The sequence below is a fragment of the Carya illinoinensis genome, chromosome 14 (assembly GCF_018687715.1).
Source record: "Carya illinoinensis cultivar Pawnee chromosome 14, C.illinoinensisPawnee_v1, whole genome shotgun sequence".
In the NCBI taxonomy this organism is placed as follows: domain Eukaryota; kingdom Viridiplantae; phylum Streptophyta; class Magnoliopsida; order Fagales; family Juglandaceae; genus Carya; species Carya illinoinensis.
The window spans coordinates 11,749,985-11,767,159 of record NC_056765.1 but is presented as its reverse complement, the minus strand read 5'-3'; the positions used below and the strand labels follow the sequence as shown (position 1 = coordinate 11,767,159).

The 17,175-nt window shown below is 35.0% G+C and overlaps 1 protein-coding gene across 1 annotated transcript; it reads left to right on the top strand.

Annotated features, from left to right (window-relative positions):
- The first annotated feature begins 14,241 nt into the window (after positions 1–14,241).
- Positions 14,242–16,866, top strand: LOC122294879 (WUSCHEL-related homeobox 3-like). The gene is made up of 2 exons (XM_043103862.1): positions 14,242–14,942; positions 16,326–16,866. Exons 1-2 carry the CDS (start codon positions 14,568–14,570, stop codon positions 16,593–16,595), a joined length of 645 nt encoding a protein of 214 aa, XP_042959796.1. The 5' UTR covers positions 14,242–14,567; the 3' UTR covers positions 16,596–16,866.
- The last annotated feature ends 309 nt before the right edge of the window (positions 16,867–17,175 follow it).

Sequence of the window (17,175 nt, the reverse complement as noted above, 5' to 3'; positions counted from 1 at the left end):
GCAACGATTGGGAGGGAAATAAAAATAGTAAAGAAAACGAAAGGATAAGAAAGAGAACCTTGATATTTCATATATCAAGCACAGTGAAAAACATGAATGAATATTACTTTGACGAATTAAAAGTTTTATTTTCAAGTCAGTATGGAAGACATATCCTCTCTGCACTCTTGACATATTCCAATCTTTAAATTGAAAATTGAAACTTATCTTGTAAATCAATGACTGACATGCCAGCGGTGTGGAGTGTATGTCCTCCACAATGACTTGCAAGTAGAAATACTCATCGTATATATTTGCAAAGGCATTTGATCTCCTAGACAATTGGGTTAAAACATTAGGCCTGTTTAGATGGTGAAAATATTTCATCTCATTATTACAGTTTTTTCAAATTTTCACACAAAATATAATAAACAATTCAATATTTTCAAATTTCAAAATAATAATAATATTAAAAAATAATATTCTAATAAGATTTTATTCAACTTTCAATTTTTATTTCAGTTCATCTCATTTCAACTTACTAACAAAACAACACCTAAGTCAAAGATTCTAAATCAACCAAATTAGTTTTTTTTTTAACCTTTAATTGATCACTTATGGTTTGATAATAATATATAATAATAGAGGCATGCATATATAATATATATGGGATTATGACACTGTTCGAATGTAACTTTCTCAACCATTATTCTTTGTAGGAAAGCAAAAGAGAAGGGTTAAAGTATGCACATCAGTCGATATAGAACCAAACGTATGCAGTGGTTTTAAGATATTTCATGAGGACAGATCATAGGTGATATTTTGGAGAACCTCAATTGACGCAATTTCCTTTGAAGCATACGGACTAACTGCTCAAGCTTACTAACGAAGGACGACACACCCAAAAACTTAGTGAGTAAATGTGGATTTTAAGCTCTACATGCATGAGAAGCTGATTTCATTTCCAAGCTTCTTATATTTCACAAAACAGAACTTCCAGTTCACCTCTCTCTCTCTCTCTCTCTCTCTCTCTCTCTCTCTCTCTCTCTCTCTCTCTCTCTCTCTCTCTCTCTCTCTAATATACACACACACACACACACACACACACACACATATATATATATATATATGAATACTCCTCATTTAAAACTAAATTGTGTAAAGAATTGTGAAAAAAGTTGTGTGCGTATCAATTTTCCTTTTAAAAAACTGAAATTCCCATTTCTTCTAATTAGTTATAAATTGATTATTCCTAATTTCAAATCTCTTTGCTGTTTTATAGGGTTGTGCTCATCTTTACTCTTCTCTAGCTCTTTCCTTTAAAATTCAGTTTCTTCAAATATAATTATTTATATATTATTAAATGAGTTATTCCATTCTCAAGCCGCCAACCGGTTTATATATCACACCATCATATCATTTAAATAACTAAATTTGATTTGTAAGATTTTTTCTTTTTTTAGAAGAGGACGGTACCTCAAGTTTATTGATTGCCCTTATTTATGGTGGATGAATACTGTAATAACAAGTAGGACACTTGGGATTTACAAATAATCAGAAAAAATCATCCCATGCATCAAGAAAAACTTTAATAAACCACCTATACTTTAAAACTAAGCAATAAACCATAAACGTATACAATAATCTAAATAATAAAGCAATAATCACAACCTAATACTAGGGAAACCAAGAAAATCCAATCAAAGCAAACCTCTGACACGAAAAGACAATTCATCATCAGTAGCCATATAAGTACAATCCACCCCCTCACCTTATCTAGCTAGAAAATCAGTCACTTTATTCCTCTCCCTAAATTTGATTTGTAAGATTTAAAATTTAAAATAAATTTTTAATTATGTCATATAAATACTTTATTAAATATGTTGATCTAATATCGAATTAACAATATAATTTTTTAATAAAATTCAATGAAAAATATCAATAAATATGGCACTGGCACAACTTGAATTTCCATACTCGAAGTTTGTGCCATCAAATTTCTCAGTTTCAACCTTCACTTCTTCTCCAACAATCATTCTTACTTACCCAAACCTAAAGTTCTGATACCAGTTGTTATGAAATAACACCCAATGTTCTTACCAATGATGCTATTGACAAGTAACAGGCAACAAGAAAAATAAACAATCAATCAATCACATACGACACAAAATTTATGAGGTTCGCGATATGTCTACATCTACGAAACTGCAAAGGATTTTATTAAAAAAAAAAGTAAGAATATTGTGGAGCAGTACAATGTCTCTCCCTCACTTTCTCTCTCAAGGGCTCCCTATATCTATGTTTTTCCTCTTTTTCCGTTCTCTATTCTTCAAGTCTTGGTTTTGTGCTTTAAACAATACACATACATGTACGGCATGAAAAAACTTTAAGGCAGCAATTTTTTAGTTATTTGTTCGAGCAGAATGTTGAGCGCACTTTGATCAAACTATCTGTCCAACATTCGCTTAAGTAGCTTGTCAAGTGAACTCTCTGCATAAGTTTCACTTAAATGATCCATCGCATGATTGTTGAGCAAACTTTCTGTCTATTGTTTTTGCAGCTCATGAACTAGACTCCACAAATCCAACAAAATGGTATCTCTCAACAGTATCCTTAGAACTATTAAATTAAAGTTTCTAACTGATATCTAAACCAATCTCAACCTTGAGTTATGGAGAATTTTCTCCACTTTCTGTTTAAAGATATGGAACATCGATCGCTGGTTAATTTGCTTGCCAGCTAATTATCTATAGGAGTGTTCATATGGGCCGGGTAAAGAACCTGGATTTCTGGTTACAGGTTCTGGCCTGGATTAAATCTGGACTGAAACCCATATTATGAAAACCGGGTATATGCAGCCCTCATCCGGTATGAAAAGTGGGTTTCATTTTAAAACATTGGGTACCAGGTTTGTATAAAATAGAAAACGAAACCCTACCCATCTATCGCCTGTCTCCCATCCCTCTAGGTCATTCCGCGTACCTCTCTGACTCTCTCTCTCTCTCTCTCTCTCTCTCTCTCTCTCTCAATTCGAAGAAAACCTCCCTCACTGTTGTTGGCTGATTGAAGAAAAGATAGCCCTCCTTTCCTCCCTCAGCGCCGATCGAAGAAACCCTAGCCTCCCTCCCTCAGTGTCGATCGAAGAAACCCCATCATCCCATGATCCATCATCGTTGTCGCTGACTCGCTGTCATCCTCGACCTCAAGGTTTGTTCTTTGTGATTTGGGTATGTTTTATTACAATAAGAAAAAGGTAAGAATCGAACTCTTTAAATCAAAAAAAAAAAAAGACAAAAAAAAAAAGAAATATTTATTCGTAACATTTGTGTAGAAAATGAAAAGGGGAAGAATCTTTGGTAGATCTGGGTTTCTTTTGTTATTTTGTTAAACATGTATAAAGTATATGCCGTTATTTTGATTGATCTGGAATTTTTTTGTTTTTTTTTGTTAAACATGGGTATAAAATATATCATCTTTAGAGATATGTGATGTTTTTGTAATAGAGGGGCCGAATGTTGTGTTTTTGTATATGATTTAAATCCTCCTCTGTCAAATGCATTTAGGAATGCTGCCTGCTTTGTGGCATCTAAGAGGGTGTAGGATATGGAATCCCTCGAGCCAAAGGTTGAAATTTGCCGGCTTGATAGTGATTTCTGAGACACTTGAATTATAATTTTATCAGCCCATTGTTAGGATTCTGTTTTCTATTTTTTGTCATGCTTGTTATTAACTCGATCAAATAAATATTGTATATAAAATCAAATGAATTTGAGAATTTTCTACTGAAAGAGGTACTTTATTATATATTGCTTTCATTATTATAAATTCCAGTAGATAGATATATGATCAAGGGATGGATGTATAAGGCGCTTAGAATATATATAAGATGCATGCTAAATTAAGAAGTAGAAGTAGTTATGTATACCAGAGAAAACATATGTCAAATTATAACTCTTTTTTATTGGCTTGGGTTTTGGACCAGACTTTTTAGATGCTTCTCCACTGTATTTTATTACAGACTCTATTTTAAAAGTTTGTAAGCAGAGGTATATGTTTCTCCACTGTAGCAGTTTGTGCTTTCTTGGCTCTTACCTTCTTGTTCTTTTTCTCAAAACTATTAAGTAAATTACTAAGATCATGAATTGCAGATTTCAAATCTTTCACAGAAATTCCCTTTTTCTGGATATGCTTCTCCTCATTTGATAGCCAACCAACTATAGTAGGGAGTGCATCAACTCCTAAGTTTTCACAGCTGGATCTGTAACATCACGAACCTACACACAATAAAAAAAATTACATGGATTATTATTATTGGTATCATCTTTAAGCAGAAAAAGATTACATCATTAAATTATTATGTAATTTTCTGCTACGTGATGTGTTTGGAAAACAGATATTATCCAATATATGTTGTAGTTGCTCTGTCTCTGGAGATCCTTCTCTTACTCTTTCCTACCAACATATACTTGATTAGGAAATACACTAATCCTCATCTGCAAGATACTTGAAATGGTAAAAATGGTAGCCTACAGGAACTGGATTTGCTACCTTTAAGATTTATTTATGATAGAAACAGGTCTAATCCCATCAGTAATATTGTTCAACATGATGATCATATAATCAGTTCAATTATACCTTTGTGGTAGTAAATGATCTCTCTTCGCATTTTTACATTCTATGGTTATAACTTTTTAAACCTTTCTACTAATCATATCAAAAGTGGTGGTTTGTTTCTATTTTTCTTTTGATGAATTGCAGGTGGATAGCAACAAAATGGGACTATTTTTGCGATGATAGAAAGTCAAATTCCTTCTGCGATAATGTAGTAAATTAGTTCATGTTCGTTGTTGTGTATTGGTGTTTAATTAAAATAATGTATGAATTTTGTATTGGTCTAAGCAAATCAGTTTAGACATTGTAATCTGTAGTGGATTTTTTTTTTTTTATATGCATTTAGTTATAAAGTTCATTAGTTATTTATAGCCTTAGCTATTGTTAACATAAATATAGTTTTTCATTTTGATATTTTTATCACTATGGACAATGATATATATTATATAATATATATATATATATATATATATTTTGCTTTTCAACATTATTTTTTGAAAAATTTGTTTATAGGATTTTTTATAAACATATTTTCCAGGAAAATAAATAATAACATATAGACTCGTTAAAAAATAAAAATAAAAACGGATTCAAACCAGGAACCGGAATTTGGATTTTTAAAAATCCGGATTCATCCAATTTTCGGCCCATGTATAACCTGGATTAATCCGATTTGGGTTCCGGTCCAGATTTTGGATCCGGATTGCGATCCGAGTATACCCAGAATGCCAAATTGGAACATAGATAAATAGTCCTAATTATCTATGCATTCCTTAAAAAACCAAGAACGAACTCACATGATATGATCATGACCAAGTGATCGCATACAGTTACCTTATGCAATATTAAATTCAGGAAACCATTATATTTGATGAAGAAATGATGACCTCATACGACTGCAGCACAGGCAGATACAAGGAGGCGTCCAATCACCCAGCCGCCCTCACTACTAATCTATTCAAGCCATCAAGAGCCCCATGTGTTGGTTTAGCATTTCTGCATTTCTCTTTCTGTATATAAGAGCCATCCAACTTCGAGTACTGGATCCACAATTTAATCGTCCTTTTCTGTCGAAGAAAATTTACTCTATCCCTTTCTTATGGGTACATGATTGTGACCAGACAATTAGTAAAATTAGCTGCAGATTTTGGAATTATGTACATATATATATAATATCTATAAGTATACGGGAGATCAGCTCTATAAATATGCAAACCGGCGTACGTGGAAGCCTCAACACCCCACATCTATAGATATAAATATATAGTTTTTTCTCGGTTAGTAACCCTTATTTTTCGGTCTTTGAAACCAGTTAAAAAAAAAAGAAACCAGTACGTACATGCAGCAGTTTCTTCTGGGTTTTCCTCACGTCAGACTAGTGTAAAAAATATATGTAGGTGTGTTTATTTGCAAAATTGGTACGTAGGAATTAATCGTTGATCATTTTGTTGTATTTCTGAGCTGTGAAGCTGCAGAACATAAATGAAGACAATTCAGAATGGGGGCCGCCATTGCTAATTCATAGAGACAATGCAGGCTTGCAGTTGAATTTATATATATATATATATACACACACATATATGTGTATTGAATTATCAGGCACACCCATTAGAAAAATAAATTATGGCCACAATGGTACGTACGTACAACCAAAGTTTCAAACATGGAATATTTGAGTGGAAGGGATCTAGCTTTTTCTTTCTTTTTTATCTATATTTTTTGAAAATTTAAGTACTTTAGGTTGAAATAGATCAAGCAGGAAGCTGAAGTGAAAGGAAATTAACATTAACATGATTATGCTGCGAAGAATATGATGTTAAATATATATATATATATATATTTATATTTATATAAATGATTTTTGTAGTTTTAGAATATGTAGTTTTTAGACATGTCTTATTTTTTTTAAAAGTGGGTAAATATGTGTCAAGGCTACTATAGTCACTGCATCAGATAACAGAAATGTTGTTATCATGTAGTCACGGATAACAGAAATGTGTCAAGGCTACTACACCAATCGGATACTGTAGTCACGTAACAGAAATGCTCATCACATCATGTGATATTTATTCTTGTAACAAACCATAGCTTCTTTAGACTAGAATGTTCTCTGTACAAAATTTGTTATGTAAACCTACGTCTATAAAAGGGACCCATTGTAATACAGAACTTCAATAAGAAGAAATATACAAAAGCACTTTTGCAACATGGTATCCTAGAGCCCCTAGGACAGACGTCAATGGCTGCCACGTCTTCTTCATCCTCTTTGTCTCCCTCCCATGTTCTTCCTCACCCAAATCTCTCCCACATCATCTTAGTCAAGCTCACACCTGAGAATTGCCTTCTCTGGAAGGTCCAGCTAGTGTTGTATCTTCAAGCGCAGCGTCTCTACGAATATGTAGATGGCTCCTATCCACCACCAAAACCTGTTCTTCCTGATTCCACCCCAAATCCTGAATATAATCTCTGGCTTGAACATGATCAAATGGTCATGTATGCTCTTATTTCCTCTCTCTCAAAACCTCTTATCGCCCAAGTAGTTGGTTGTTAAACAGCCCGAGATGTTTGGCTTTCCCTTGAATCTTCCTTTGCCTCGGCTTCTTAGGCTCGTGTAGTTCAAACCCAGCTACAATTGGCGTCACTGAAGAAAGGATCAGACTCGATCTCTAATTACTATCGCAGAGTAAAAATTTTGGTTGATACGATGGCAGTTGTGGGTCACCCACTTCCCCCTTCTGAATTTGTGCCATATTTGCTCGCTGGTCTTGGCATTGAATATGATGCTATTGTTTCATCTGTTACCACCTGACTCGACCCCATTTCTCCTGAAGAATTACTTGGACACCTTTTAGCTCATGAAGCTTGACTCATTCGTCACTCAGATACGACACTCTTCCATAATGAAACTTCTACAAATTTCATTGCCAAATCCTATCTTGCTCAACGTGGCCGAGGTGGACCTCGTGGAGGTCGTAACAATCAATGTGGCCGGGGTGGTAGTTGCAACAATAATCAATATGGTCATGGGTCCTTCTCAGGTAACAATGGGAATAATTTTCCCCTTCCTACTAACAACTCTCTGGCCTGTCAGGTTTGCAACCATCAAGGCCATTCTACATTATCATGCCTCTATCGGTTCAACCAGGCCCACACAGCCCCATCGTAGCTAATTTTAGTTCTATGGTTGATACAAGTTGGTACCCGGACACTGTGGCAACTAATCATATTACTAGTGATTCAGCAAAGTTGAACATGATTGCTTCTGAGTATCAAGGTGATGAACATCTCCGAGTTGGTGATGGAACACTCATTCCTATCGCTCACACTGGTTATGCCTCTCTTACTCTCCCAACCCCTAAATTTATTCTAAATAAAATTTTGTGTGCTCCTTCCTTCCATAAAAATTTAATTTCTGTCTGACAGTTCTGTGTTGATAATCACGTCTCATTTGAATTTTTCTCTGACTCTTTTTTCATTAAGGACTACAACTTGGGGACAATCATTCTTCAAGGAAAAACCCATAACGTGCTCTACTCCTTCAACATGTTCGCACCTCCATCAACTTAGAATAGTACTCTTTCATTTCCTCTTTGGCATTCTCGGCTAGGTCACCCATCTATCAAGCTCATTCCATCAATACTTCGTCAACACAGTTTATGATCCTTCAATGCTACCTCTATTTTGTGATGCATGTGCAATGGAAAAATCCCACAGAGTTCTACTCACTCAAGGCCTACACATTCCTTTGCCCCTTTCCATCTTATTTTCTCTGATTTGTCCCTCACCACATGTGTCTCATGATGGTTTCAAATTTTACATAAGTTTTGTTGACGACTTTTCTCGCTTTACCTGGTTGTTTCCCTTACAAAATAAGTCACAAGCATATGATGCATTTATTAAATTTAAATCTCAAGTAGAACTTCAATTTCATACCAAAATTAAACAATTACAAACTGATTTTTTTTTTTTTTGGGTGAAGGGGGGTGAGTTCAGGCTTTTCTCTACTTATCTAGACTCATGTCGTATAAAGCATTGTGTTACATGTCCCCATACGCATACTCAAAATGATATCGTTGAGAGAAAGCATTGCCACATAGTCAATACCGGCCTACTAGCCCATGCTTCAATTCCACTTAAATTCTAGTCGTATGCCTTTACTCATGCTGTATACCTTATTAATCTTTTACCCTATCTTCCCTCAACAATCTTTCTCCTCCATAATAAACATCTAGACTACACTCCGTTAAGGGTTTTTGGTTTAGAATGCTGATCATTAACCACTCCTTACAATTCAAACAGATTTGCATATCGTGTTGTGTCATGTGTTTTCCTTGGGCGTAGTCCCAAACATCAAGGCTTTATGTGCTAGAACATTAAACTGGGCCGCATTTATATTTCCAAAGATGTAAAGTTTAATGAACACAAATTTCCTTTTGCACATGCCTCTACGCCCACCCATTTCATTACCAACACATGTTGCCTCACCCATATTTAATTACCCACGTCCCACACCTTCATCTTCTTCCTCGATTCCACATCCCTCCACACCTCCATTACCAACCTCATCGAGCTCTCCTCAACGTGATTCTCAGTAGCATGCACATTCAATATTGACTAGATCGCGAACCAACTCCTCACGGCCCCAGAAATTTATCGATGGCATTGTCAAATGGCCTTTTCCTTGTGCACATGTTTCTACACTTGACTCTGTACCTGAGACACCCACATGCTATACAATTGCAGAGAAATATCCAGAGTGGCGCGAATCAATGGCAAAAGAATTTAATTCCCTCTTGACCAATCATACTTGGTTTCTGTTCCCTGTATCTCAAGCTATGAACACTATAACTTGCAAATGGGTCTTTAAAACCAAACGGTTCGCCAATTGCTCTATTGAGAAAAGAAAATCATGTTTCGTTGCTAAAGGATTTATCCAACAATCTGGCATCGACTTTGAAGAAACCTTTAGTTCCGTAGTAAAATCCACAATAGTTTGCATGATGCTTGCTTTGGCTGTTTCCAAAGAGTGGCCCATAAGGCAATATGACATGCAAAAAATGCCTTTTTGCATGGTCCACTCATTGAAACCGTCTTCATGACTCAGCCACATGGATTTTCTAATCCACAATTTCCATCACATGTATGCAGGTTACACAAAGCCATTTAAGGCTTTCGTCAATCCCTGCGAGCTTGGTATTCACAACTGAGTTGCAAACTTGTGGATCACAGCTTTACAATTTTTGCAGCTAATCCTTCTCTGCTTTTACACATAATTGGTTCCACCACTATTTTTGTGATAGTCTATGTCGTCGACATATTGATCACAAGCTCAACTCTTCAATGTATCTCTGAATTGGTTGTTGCACTATGCAGTGAATTTCCTACCACTGACCTTGGCAGCTTAAAGTTTTTTCCGAGCATAGAAGCCACCTTCAACTCTCATGGATTGCTTCTCACTCAGCAGAAGTATATCACGGATCTACTTCATAAAACAAACATGCACTTGGCCAAGCCCGTGAAGTCGCTATGGCCGCATCTAAGAAACTGAGTGCTTTCTCTGGAAACTTATTTGAAGATCCTACTTTGTATCGCAGTACAGTTGGCTCATTGTAATATTTGTCTTTTACATGCCCCGACCTTACATTTGTTGTAAGTAAGGTCTGTTAATTTATGTATGCACCTCGAGTACCTCATTGGATAGCAGTTAAGTGCATCCTGCACTACCTAAAGCACACATCCACTCTCGGCCTGCAAATTTCACCCTCATCCAATTTTAATCTTACAACATTTTTCAATGTCGATTGGGCTGGGTGTCCAGATGATAGACACTCAACAAGTGGGTTTTGTATTTTTCTTGGAACCAACTTGATCTCTTGGTCCTCAAAGAAACAACCTACCATCTCCATATGTTCCACTGAGGCCAAATTTAAAGCAGTAGCTAACACTACTGCAGAGGTTATCTGGTTGCAGAATTTATGTAGGGACTTCAGCTTGACACTCAGCTCTGCCCCGTTGCTTTATTGTGACAATTTAGGTGTTACTTACCTATCATCTAATCCTATTTTTCATGCACAAACAAAGTATGTCGAAATTGACTTCCACTTTGTTAGAGATCGGGTCCTCAATAAATCGTTGAATGTGGCTGTTATTTCCTATGAAAACCAGCTTGCCGATATACTTACTAAACCATTATCTGCACAACATTTCCAGCAACTATGTTCAAGTCTTTGTTTACAACACCTGCAGCTTGACTTGAGGGGGGATGTCAAGGCTACTATAGTCACTGCATCAGATAACAACCCGAGCTTATCACAACACCAATCAGATAATGCAGTCATGTAATAGAAATGCTCATCACATCATGTGATATTTATTCTTGTAACAAACCGTAGCTTCTTTAGTCTAGAATATTCTCTGAATTTGTTATGTAAACCTACATCTATAAAAGGCACCCATTGTAATACATAAATTTAATAAGAAGAAATATACAAAAGCATTTCTACAACAATATGAGACTAAAATGAATTTTTTTTTTTAATAGTGGACCCTACCTTCTTTTAAAAATAAGTGCATGAAACTTGCACACCCTAAAACTGTATTTAGTATTTCTTATATATATATAACCTCTTGTATAAACCATGCATGCATTCTATTGTGAAGCTAAAGATGATGGACAAAATCAAAGCAAACACATGAAAATAATCACATGACATAAAGTTAATGTAGTTTGGCAACATGCCTACATTTACAGAGCTATAGAGGATTTTGTTATGTTGGAAAATCACAAAATAAGCTTTGGGACAAGATCTCACTGTTCAGAAAATTCAGAACTCTCATTAAGTACATATTTATAGTGTCACACAATGGAGTGCTTAATTTTTAATTTTTTGCATTATTCGCTCGAATGGCTTGTCGATCTTGCCTTGAGCGAACTCTTTGTCTGAGTTTCACTCTAGCGAGTGTCGAGCGAATTACTTTATGCATGATACTTTTTCTGATCACAAACAATGGCGAAAAATTTCTCTAGGGGTGTTGCCCCCAATCCCTCATGAGGCTTGGCCACTTCAGCTTAGGCCGATGGCTATTAGCACACGCCTATGCTCCATGGTGAAGAAAATCATGGGTTTAACTCATCTCATAAAACTGGTTATAAAAAAGAGATTTGCTCTAACCTTATAAACATGTCAGATCCTTGTCCACAAGTAATGTGGGATTTACTCATCAACATCCTCCTTCACGTGTAGGCCAATATTTTTTTCTGTTCCTTGTCATGGGGTAAGTAGTGTGGCCCCATTCATCCTATGGGAAACTCTGATACCATGAAGAAATTCATGAGCCTAACTCATCTCATAATTCTAGTTTAAGAAGAGAGAGTTATTCATTACTTATAAACATGCTCAAGATCTTATCCATAGGCAATGCGGAATTTATTCCTCAACACTTGGCACATTGAAAATTTACCAAAAAATCATAACGCATCCTTGTAGGGTCAAGCCATCAATTCGAGCTGACACACTAACAAAACTAGGCTCCACAAACTCAACACATTCTTCATCTTTATTTTAGGATAAAATCAACAATTAAAATAATTGAGTATGATATTGATGGTACATGTTAGAGTTATATAATTGAACATATATATTCAGCATAAGTAATTGAACTATAATGGATGTTTTTCGTTATCACCAATATAATTTTTAGCCACAATATTAATCTTTAATTACGATTTAATTATGCTTCAATTTCCTAAAATGAAACAATTACTCATAATTTCTATCTATTTGGAAGACTATATATGTAGTTTATCAAATTCAAGTTTTCTTTATTGTCAACTGATCATCGGATATTTGTTTTGCATTAATATTGCACCTGGGGAGGGGCTCACCACTGTTTTTTATTTATATTTTTTTAAATCATCGAGGCATGCATGAGGGTACCAATTATTATATAAGTGAGTCATATCACTTAGGGGTGGGTCGCTGCCCATCCGCCCAGCCCTCGTGTGGTGGGGCGGGTTACCCTGCCCGTAGTATGTCTCGGAGGCAAAACTCTCAAGTGACCAAAATGACATATCCTTGTAAGGTCAAGCCATTAGTAAACCCAAAACGGCACCGTTTTGGGTTTACTGAGTATCTGTCCTAAAACCCCCCTTGATCTGAACATTACCACCCACCCCAAGTACCCACCCCCCTCAAAGAGAACCCGCTGCCCCAGTGCCCCCTCGCCCCATGCCGTGACTCCGTGAGAGACTATCATTGCCATCTGTGCCCCTTGTTGCCACCATAGCTGACTTCTCGAGTCCTCCTTGTCTGTGCTCGCCATAGTTGCCAAATGTAAGTCCGAATTCTCATCTCTCTCTCTCTCTCTCTCTCTCTTTTAAATTTTATATTTTTATGGAATTAAATGGAGGATGAGATTAATGAAGATAGAGGATGTGATTGTGAATTGTGTGCTGTGGAGGATTGAATGTACATGTGTGTGATGAGTGATCAGTGATGGATCTGATTGTTTAGAATGGTTTTGTTATTTATTTTGATTTAGTGTAAATTTGTTTTTATAAAATCCTTTTATAGATATAACAATTATTATTTTGTATAAATAAATAATATGAGACAGTCTTAGTGGTTGGATTTTATGGAAGGATTCGATTGTTTAGAATATTTTTATAAAAGAAAAGGAAAATAAAATAAAAATAATTAAAAGTTCGAGCGAAAAACACAATTTACATGCCATTATGTGGCAAGAGTTGATTTGAAATAATTAAAATTTAAAATTTTTTTACAAATTAAATGATGTCATATTCATAGAGTGAATAGTATACACTTTACAATGGATGGTGTGCAAGTAGAATTTAAAAAAAAAAAGTATAAAATCTACATGAATTTGAGAAACTCGAGCGAGAAAGACAGACATATTAAGCAAGTTTTACAATACATTATTGTTATTCTTATATATTGTTGTGACAACTTCACATGTTTAATAAATATTATAAAATCTAATTTTCTCTCTTGTTTTACACCTTTTAGGCTAGGTTTGGAAATAGATTTTATTTCAATTTATCTCATCTCATCATTATAAATTTAACAAATTTTCATATAAAATATAATAAATAATTCAACTTTTTCAAATTTTAAAACAATAATAATATTAAAAAATAATATTCTAATAATATTTTATTAAACTTTTATCTAAAATTATTTCATCTCATCTCACTATCTAAACCTCACCTTAGTTTCTATAAGTACGGGAAGGAATTTAGATGTATCATTGCAGCTTCAAAAGCATGCATCTTGGTTGAAAAAATAAAACAAAGGATTTGTCAGAACAACTCATGGGCATCATCCTTTATTTATTATCATCTCATGGTCATCATCTTATTAATTATGTGATTTTAAATTATTAGAAAACTCTCTCATGTTATGTTTTATCTGTTAAAACTATTATTTTATATTACATTATAAATGTTAGAAGGATGATTAATAGCAATTTTCGACAAAGAAAACACTTGGTCAACTCATTTAAAAAGAAAATAAAATGACTTCATCCAGCTTGGGTGTTGCATGTCTCATTCATTCTGTTGGGAAAATAAATAAAAAGATAATGATGACATAATCACTACTCAAAGTATCCAAATTCCTAAATTCACTCAATTTTCACTCATTCACTGACTCTCCCTCTCTCTCTGTGTTCTGTGCATGAACTGAGACCTACTCTTGATCAATGCACCTCGGAGGGAAACATGAGCATGACTAATCTGCGCTGATACGGCCTTTTCCTCTCCTTTAACTCCTACCTTTATCAGCTATCTCTCTCTCTCTAGATGTCCGACGTCCCTTTTGTCTCTCACCGACTATTCTACTGTACCTTTCTCTCTGCCATCTATTTATTACTCACTTAAGCTTTCAGCCCCAGCCCCCGCCCCTTCCTAAGCCTCCTAACAAAAGAAACACCCTCAAACAACTCAAAGTTACAGAAAAATGCCCCCAGCAACTTCACCAAGATGGTGCCCAACCCCAGAGCAAATCATGATCCTGGAAGAGATGTATAGGAGTGGGATTAGAACTCCCAATTCTTCTCAGATTCAAAAGATCACCGCCCACCTCTCTTTCTATGGTAAGATTGAAGGCAAGAATGTCTTCTACTGGTTTCAGAACCACAAGGCAAGAGACAGACAGAAACTCAGAAGGAAACTCGGTAAGCAACTGCAGCAACAGCAACTCCATTATTATAATCATGAGCAGCTTAATCAGCAAAACCAACTCTTTCTTGGCTACCCTGATAATCATCAGTCTCATGGTTCTTCTGCTCTTCAACAACTTTCCTATGAAAACTCAATTAGCTTTCTTCCTCAGGTAATCTAGCTTGATTCTACAATATTTTTTTCTACTGATCGATAGATGGCTTTGATGATCTACATTTAGAAAGAGAGAATATTCTCCTACAATTCTTTCCCTTACATAATATATTCGAATGTATCCCTACGAATACTTATACAATAATGGGGATGCTTACTGTTCTAGTACAATTCTTGTCAGTTGCTAAATTAGCTAGCTGCACATTTTGTCAGTTCTGCTACAAGGTCCGTAGAGTAGAGCACTATATTTCTCTCATACACGACAAAATAACCTATGACAGGAAAGAACAGTAGTTGAAGAAGGAAAACACATCAGATAAGAGAGTGTTTTGTCAGCTTGAATCCATCCAAATAATGGATTAGGGCGGGCGCATGCAAGCACAGTCTTTTGCATGCTCTTCCTGTTGGTAGACATGCAGGAATAGTACTCTCTCGCATGCTTTTCTATGTGTGTTCTCTGTTTCTCTTTTTGAGGGGTCGGCTTCTGTCGTCGTCATCTTGTTCTTCTTCTTTTCAGAAGGCTAGCTTAGATTCTTGCTTTTTCATTATCAGAACAAAAACATATGGGAAGGCTAGCTTCTTCTTCGTTTAACTAATGCTCTTGCAACAAGCTGACAAGTATCTTTTGATTATATATTTACTCACCATGCACATATATTATACTGATCTACAGCTCCTATGTTTTATTTTTGAAATGATATCTTAGTCGTAATTATGGAATATGCAATAGCTGTACAAATTTTTTGAAAAGAAGTAAATAAATACATGATACACATAAAAAATTAATTTTTTAATCGTAAACCACTATTTTTTAAAATGATTGGATGGTACTTACACATTCTATAATGGTACGTAATATTTTTTTTTTTATTTCTAAGTATATATCTATTTATTCACACAACTAAAATTATCATAAGTTTTACATCTAATTCACTTTCAAATTAAAAAAAAAAAAAATCATATATTGTACTCTAATCTCAAATTACAAAAAAAAAAAAAAAGATATGATAAATTACAATTTCATTAACATTTAAATCTTGATGAAATGTGTAAATTACAGTTGTATTAGTCTTTTTTTTTTTTTTTTTTTTTTTTTATGGCCATATTTAATTAGGGTCGCCTATTTTCTTTAATAGTCATATGTTAATTAATTAGAGGTAAAGTACTAATTTTTAATTTATATTTTTATAGTTTAATTAACTGCAAAATACAAGTCCATATATATATGAGTTATATTTATGGAGTTTTTTTATATGAAAATGTATATATTACTCTGATTGACAGGAGAGTTCGTATATTTTGGAAAGGAAAAGGATAATTAAATTATTTAGTTCTGTTCCTGCATCGAATTCTTTAATTTATTGATTATTTTCTGGAACAGGGAGGAAGCCGAGGTGTAGGTAGTAGTCATGCATCAAAACAAGCGACGCAATATATAACGTGGAAGCAGGTAGATATCCCTGATCAGATGGACGAGATAGACAACTCAAAGATGACAACTTACGACCATGATTGGAATAAGGAGATCATGGGGAAAATGGATCCAATATTTTCCCCACGTTGCCCTACTTCCCTCCAGACTCTTCAACTCTTCCCTGTTACAGCCACCAATCTCAAGGAAGAGTGCATGACCACATCCAAGCATCTCTAGCATTCTGCGCCTCACTAACCAAAACCCACTGCATGAAAATCCTCTCTCTCTCTCTCTCTCTCTCTGATGCCATAGAGATAGCTTTTTTAATATTTCTGTACGTGACTTCTTATTTCTATTTGTCTTGGTTTCTACAATGCTTCTAGCTAGGTTTATAAAGATCTCAGTTGTCCAGCTAATGAGTAATGGTCCAACATATTGTACTATGAACATGTGTTTGCAGTTTGCACTGTGTTAATCTCACGAGTTAAGAAATCTGCGTTGGGAATCATAATGGAGTGTTTTCTTTCTGATCTATTGGTTTGGAGCTTGCTTGCCTTCATCCAATCTTAAAGCTGCCATATTGTATCACTGGCACCAGACAGACCATGCAGCTTTTTGTTGGTCTTGGATCTTTCGGACAAGTCAATGCATTACTGTTGTATATATATAGAACGTGAATATGAACACTCCTGAAAGTACCAAATTTAGAATATTACTGAAATTAATTAAAAACAATCACGCTTTACTGTTCAAACTACGTTTTCTAGCAAAATACCACTAAATTCAATAATGGCATTAAACAGTACTATAAGAACTT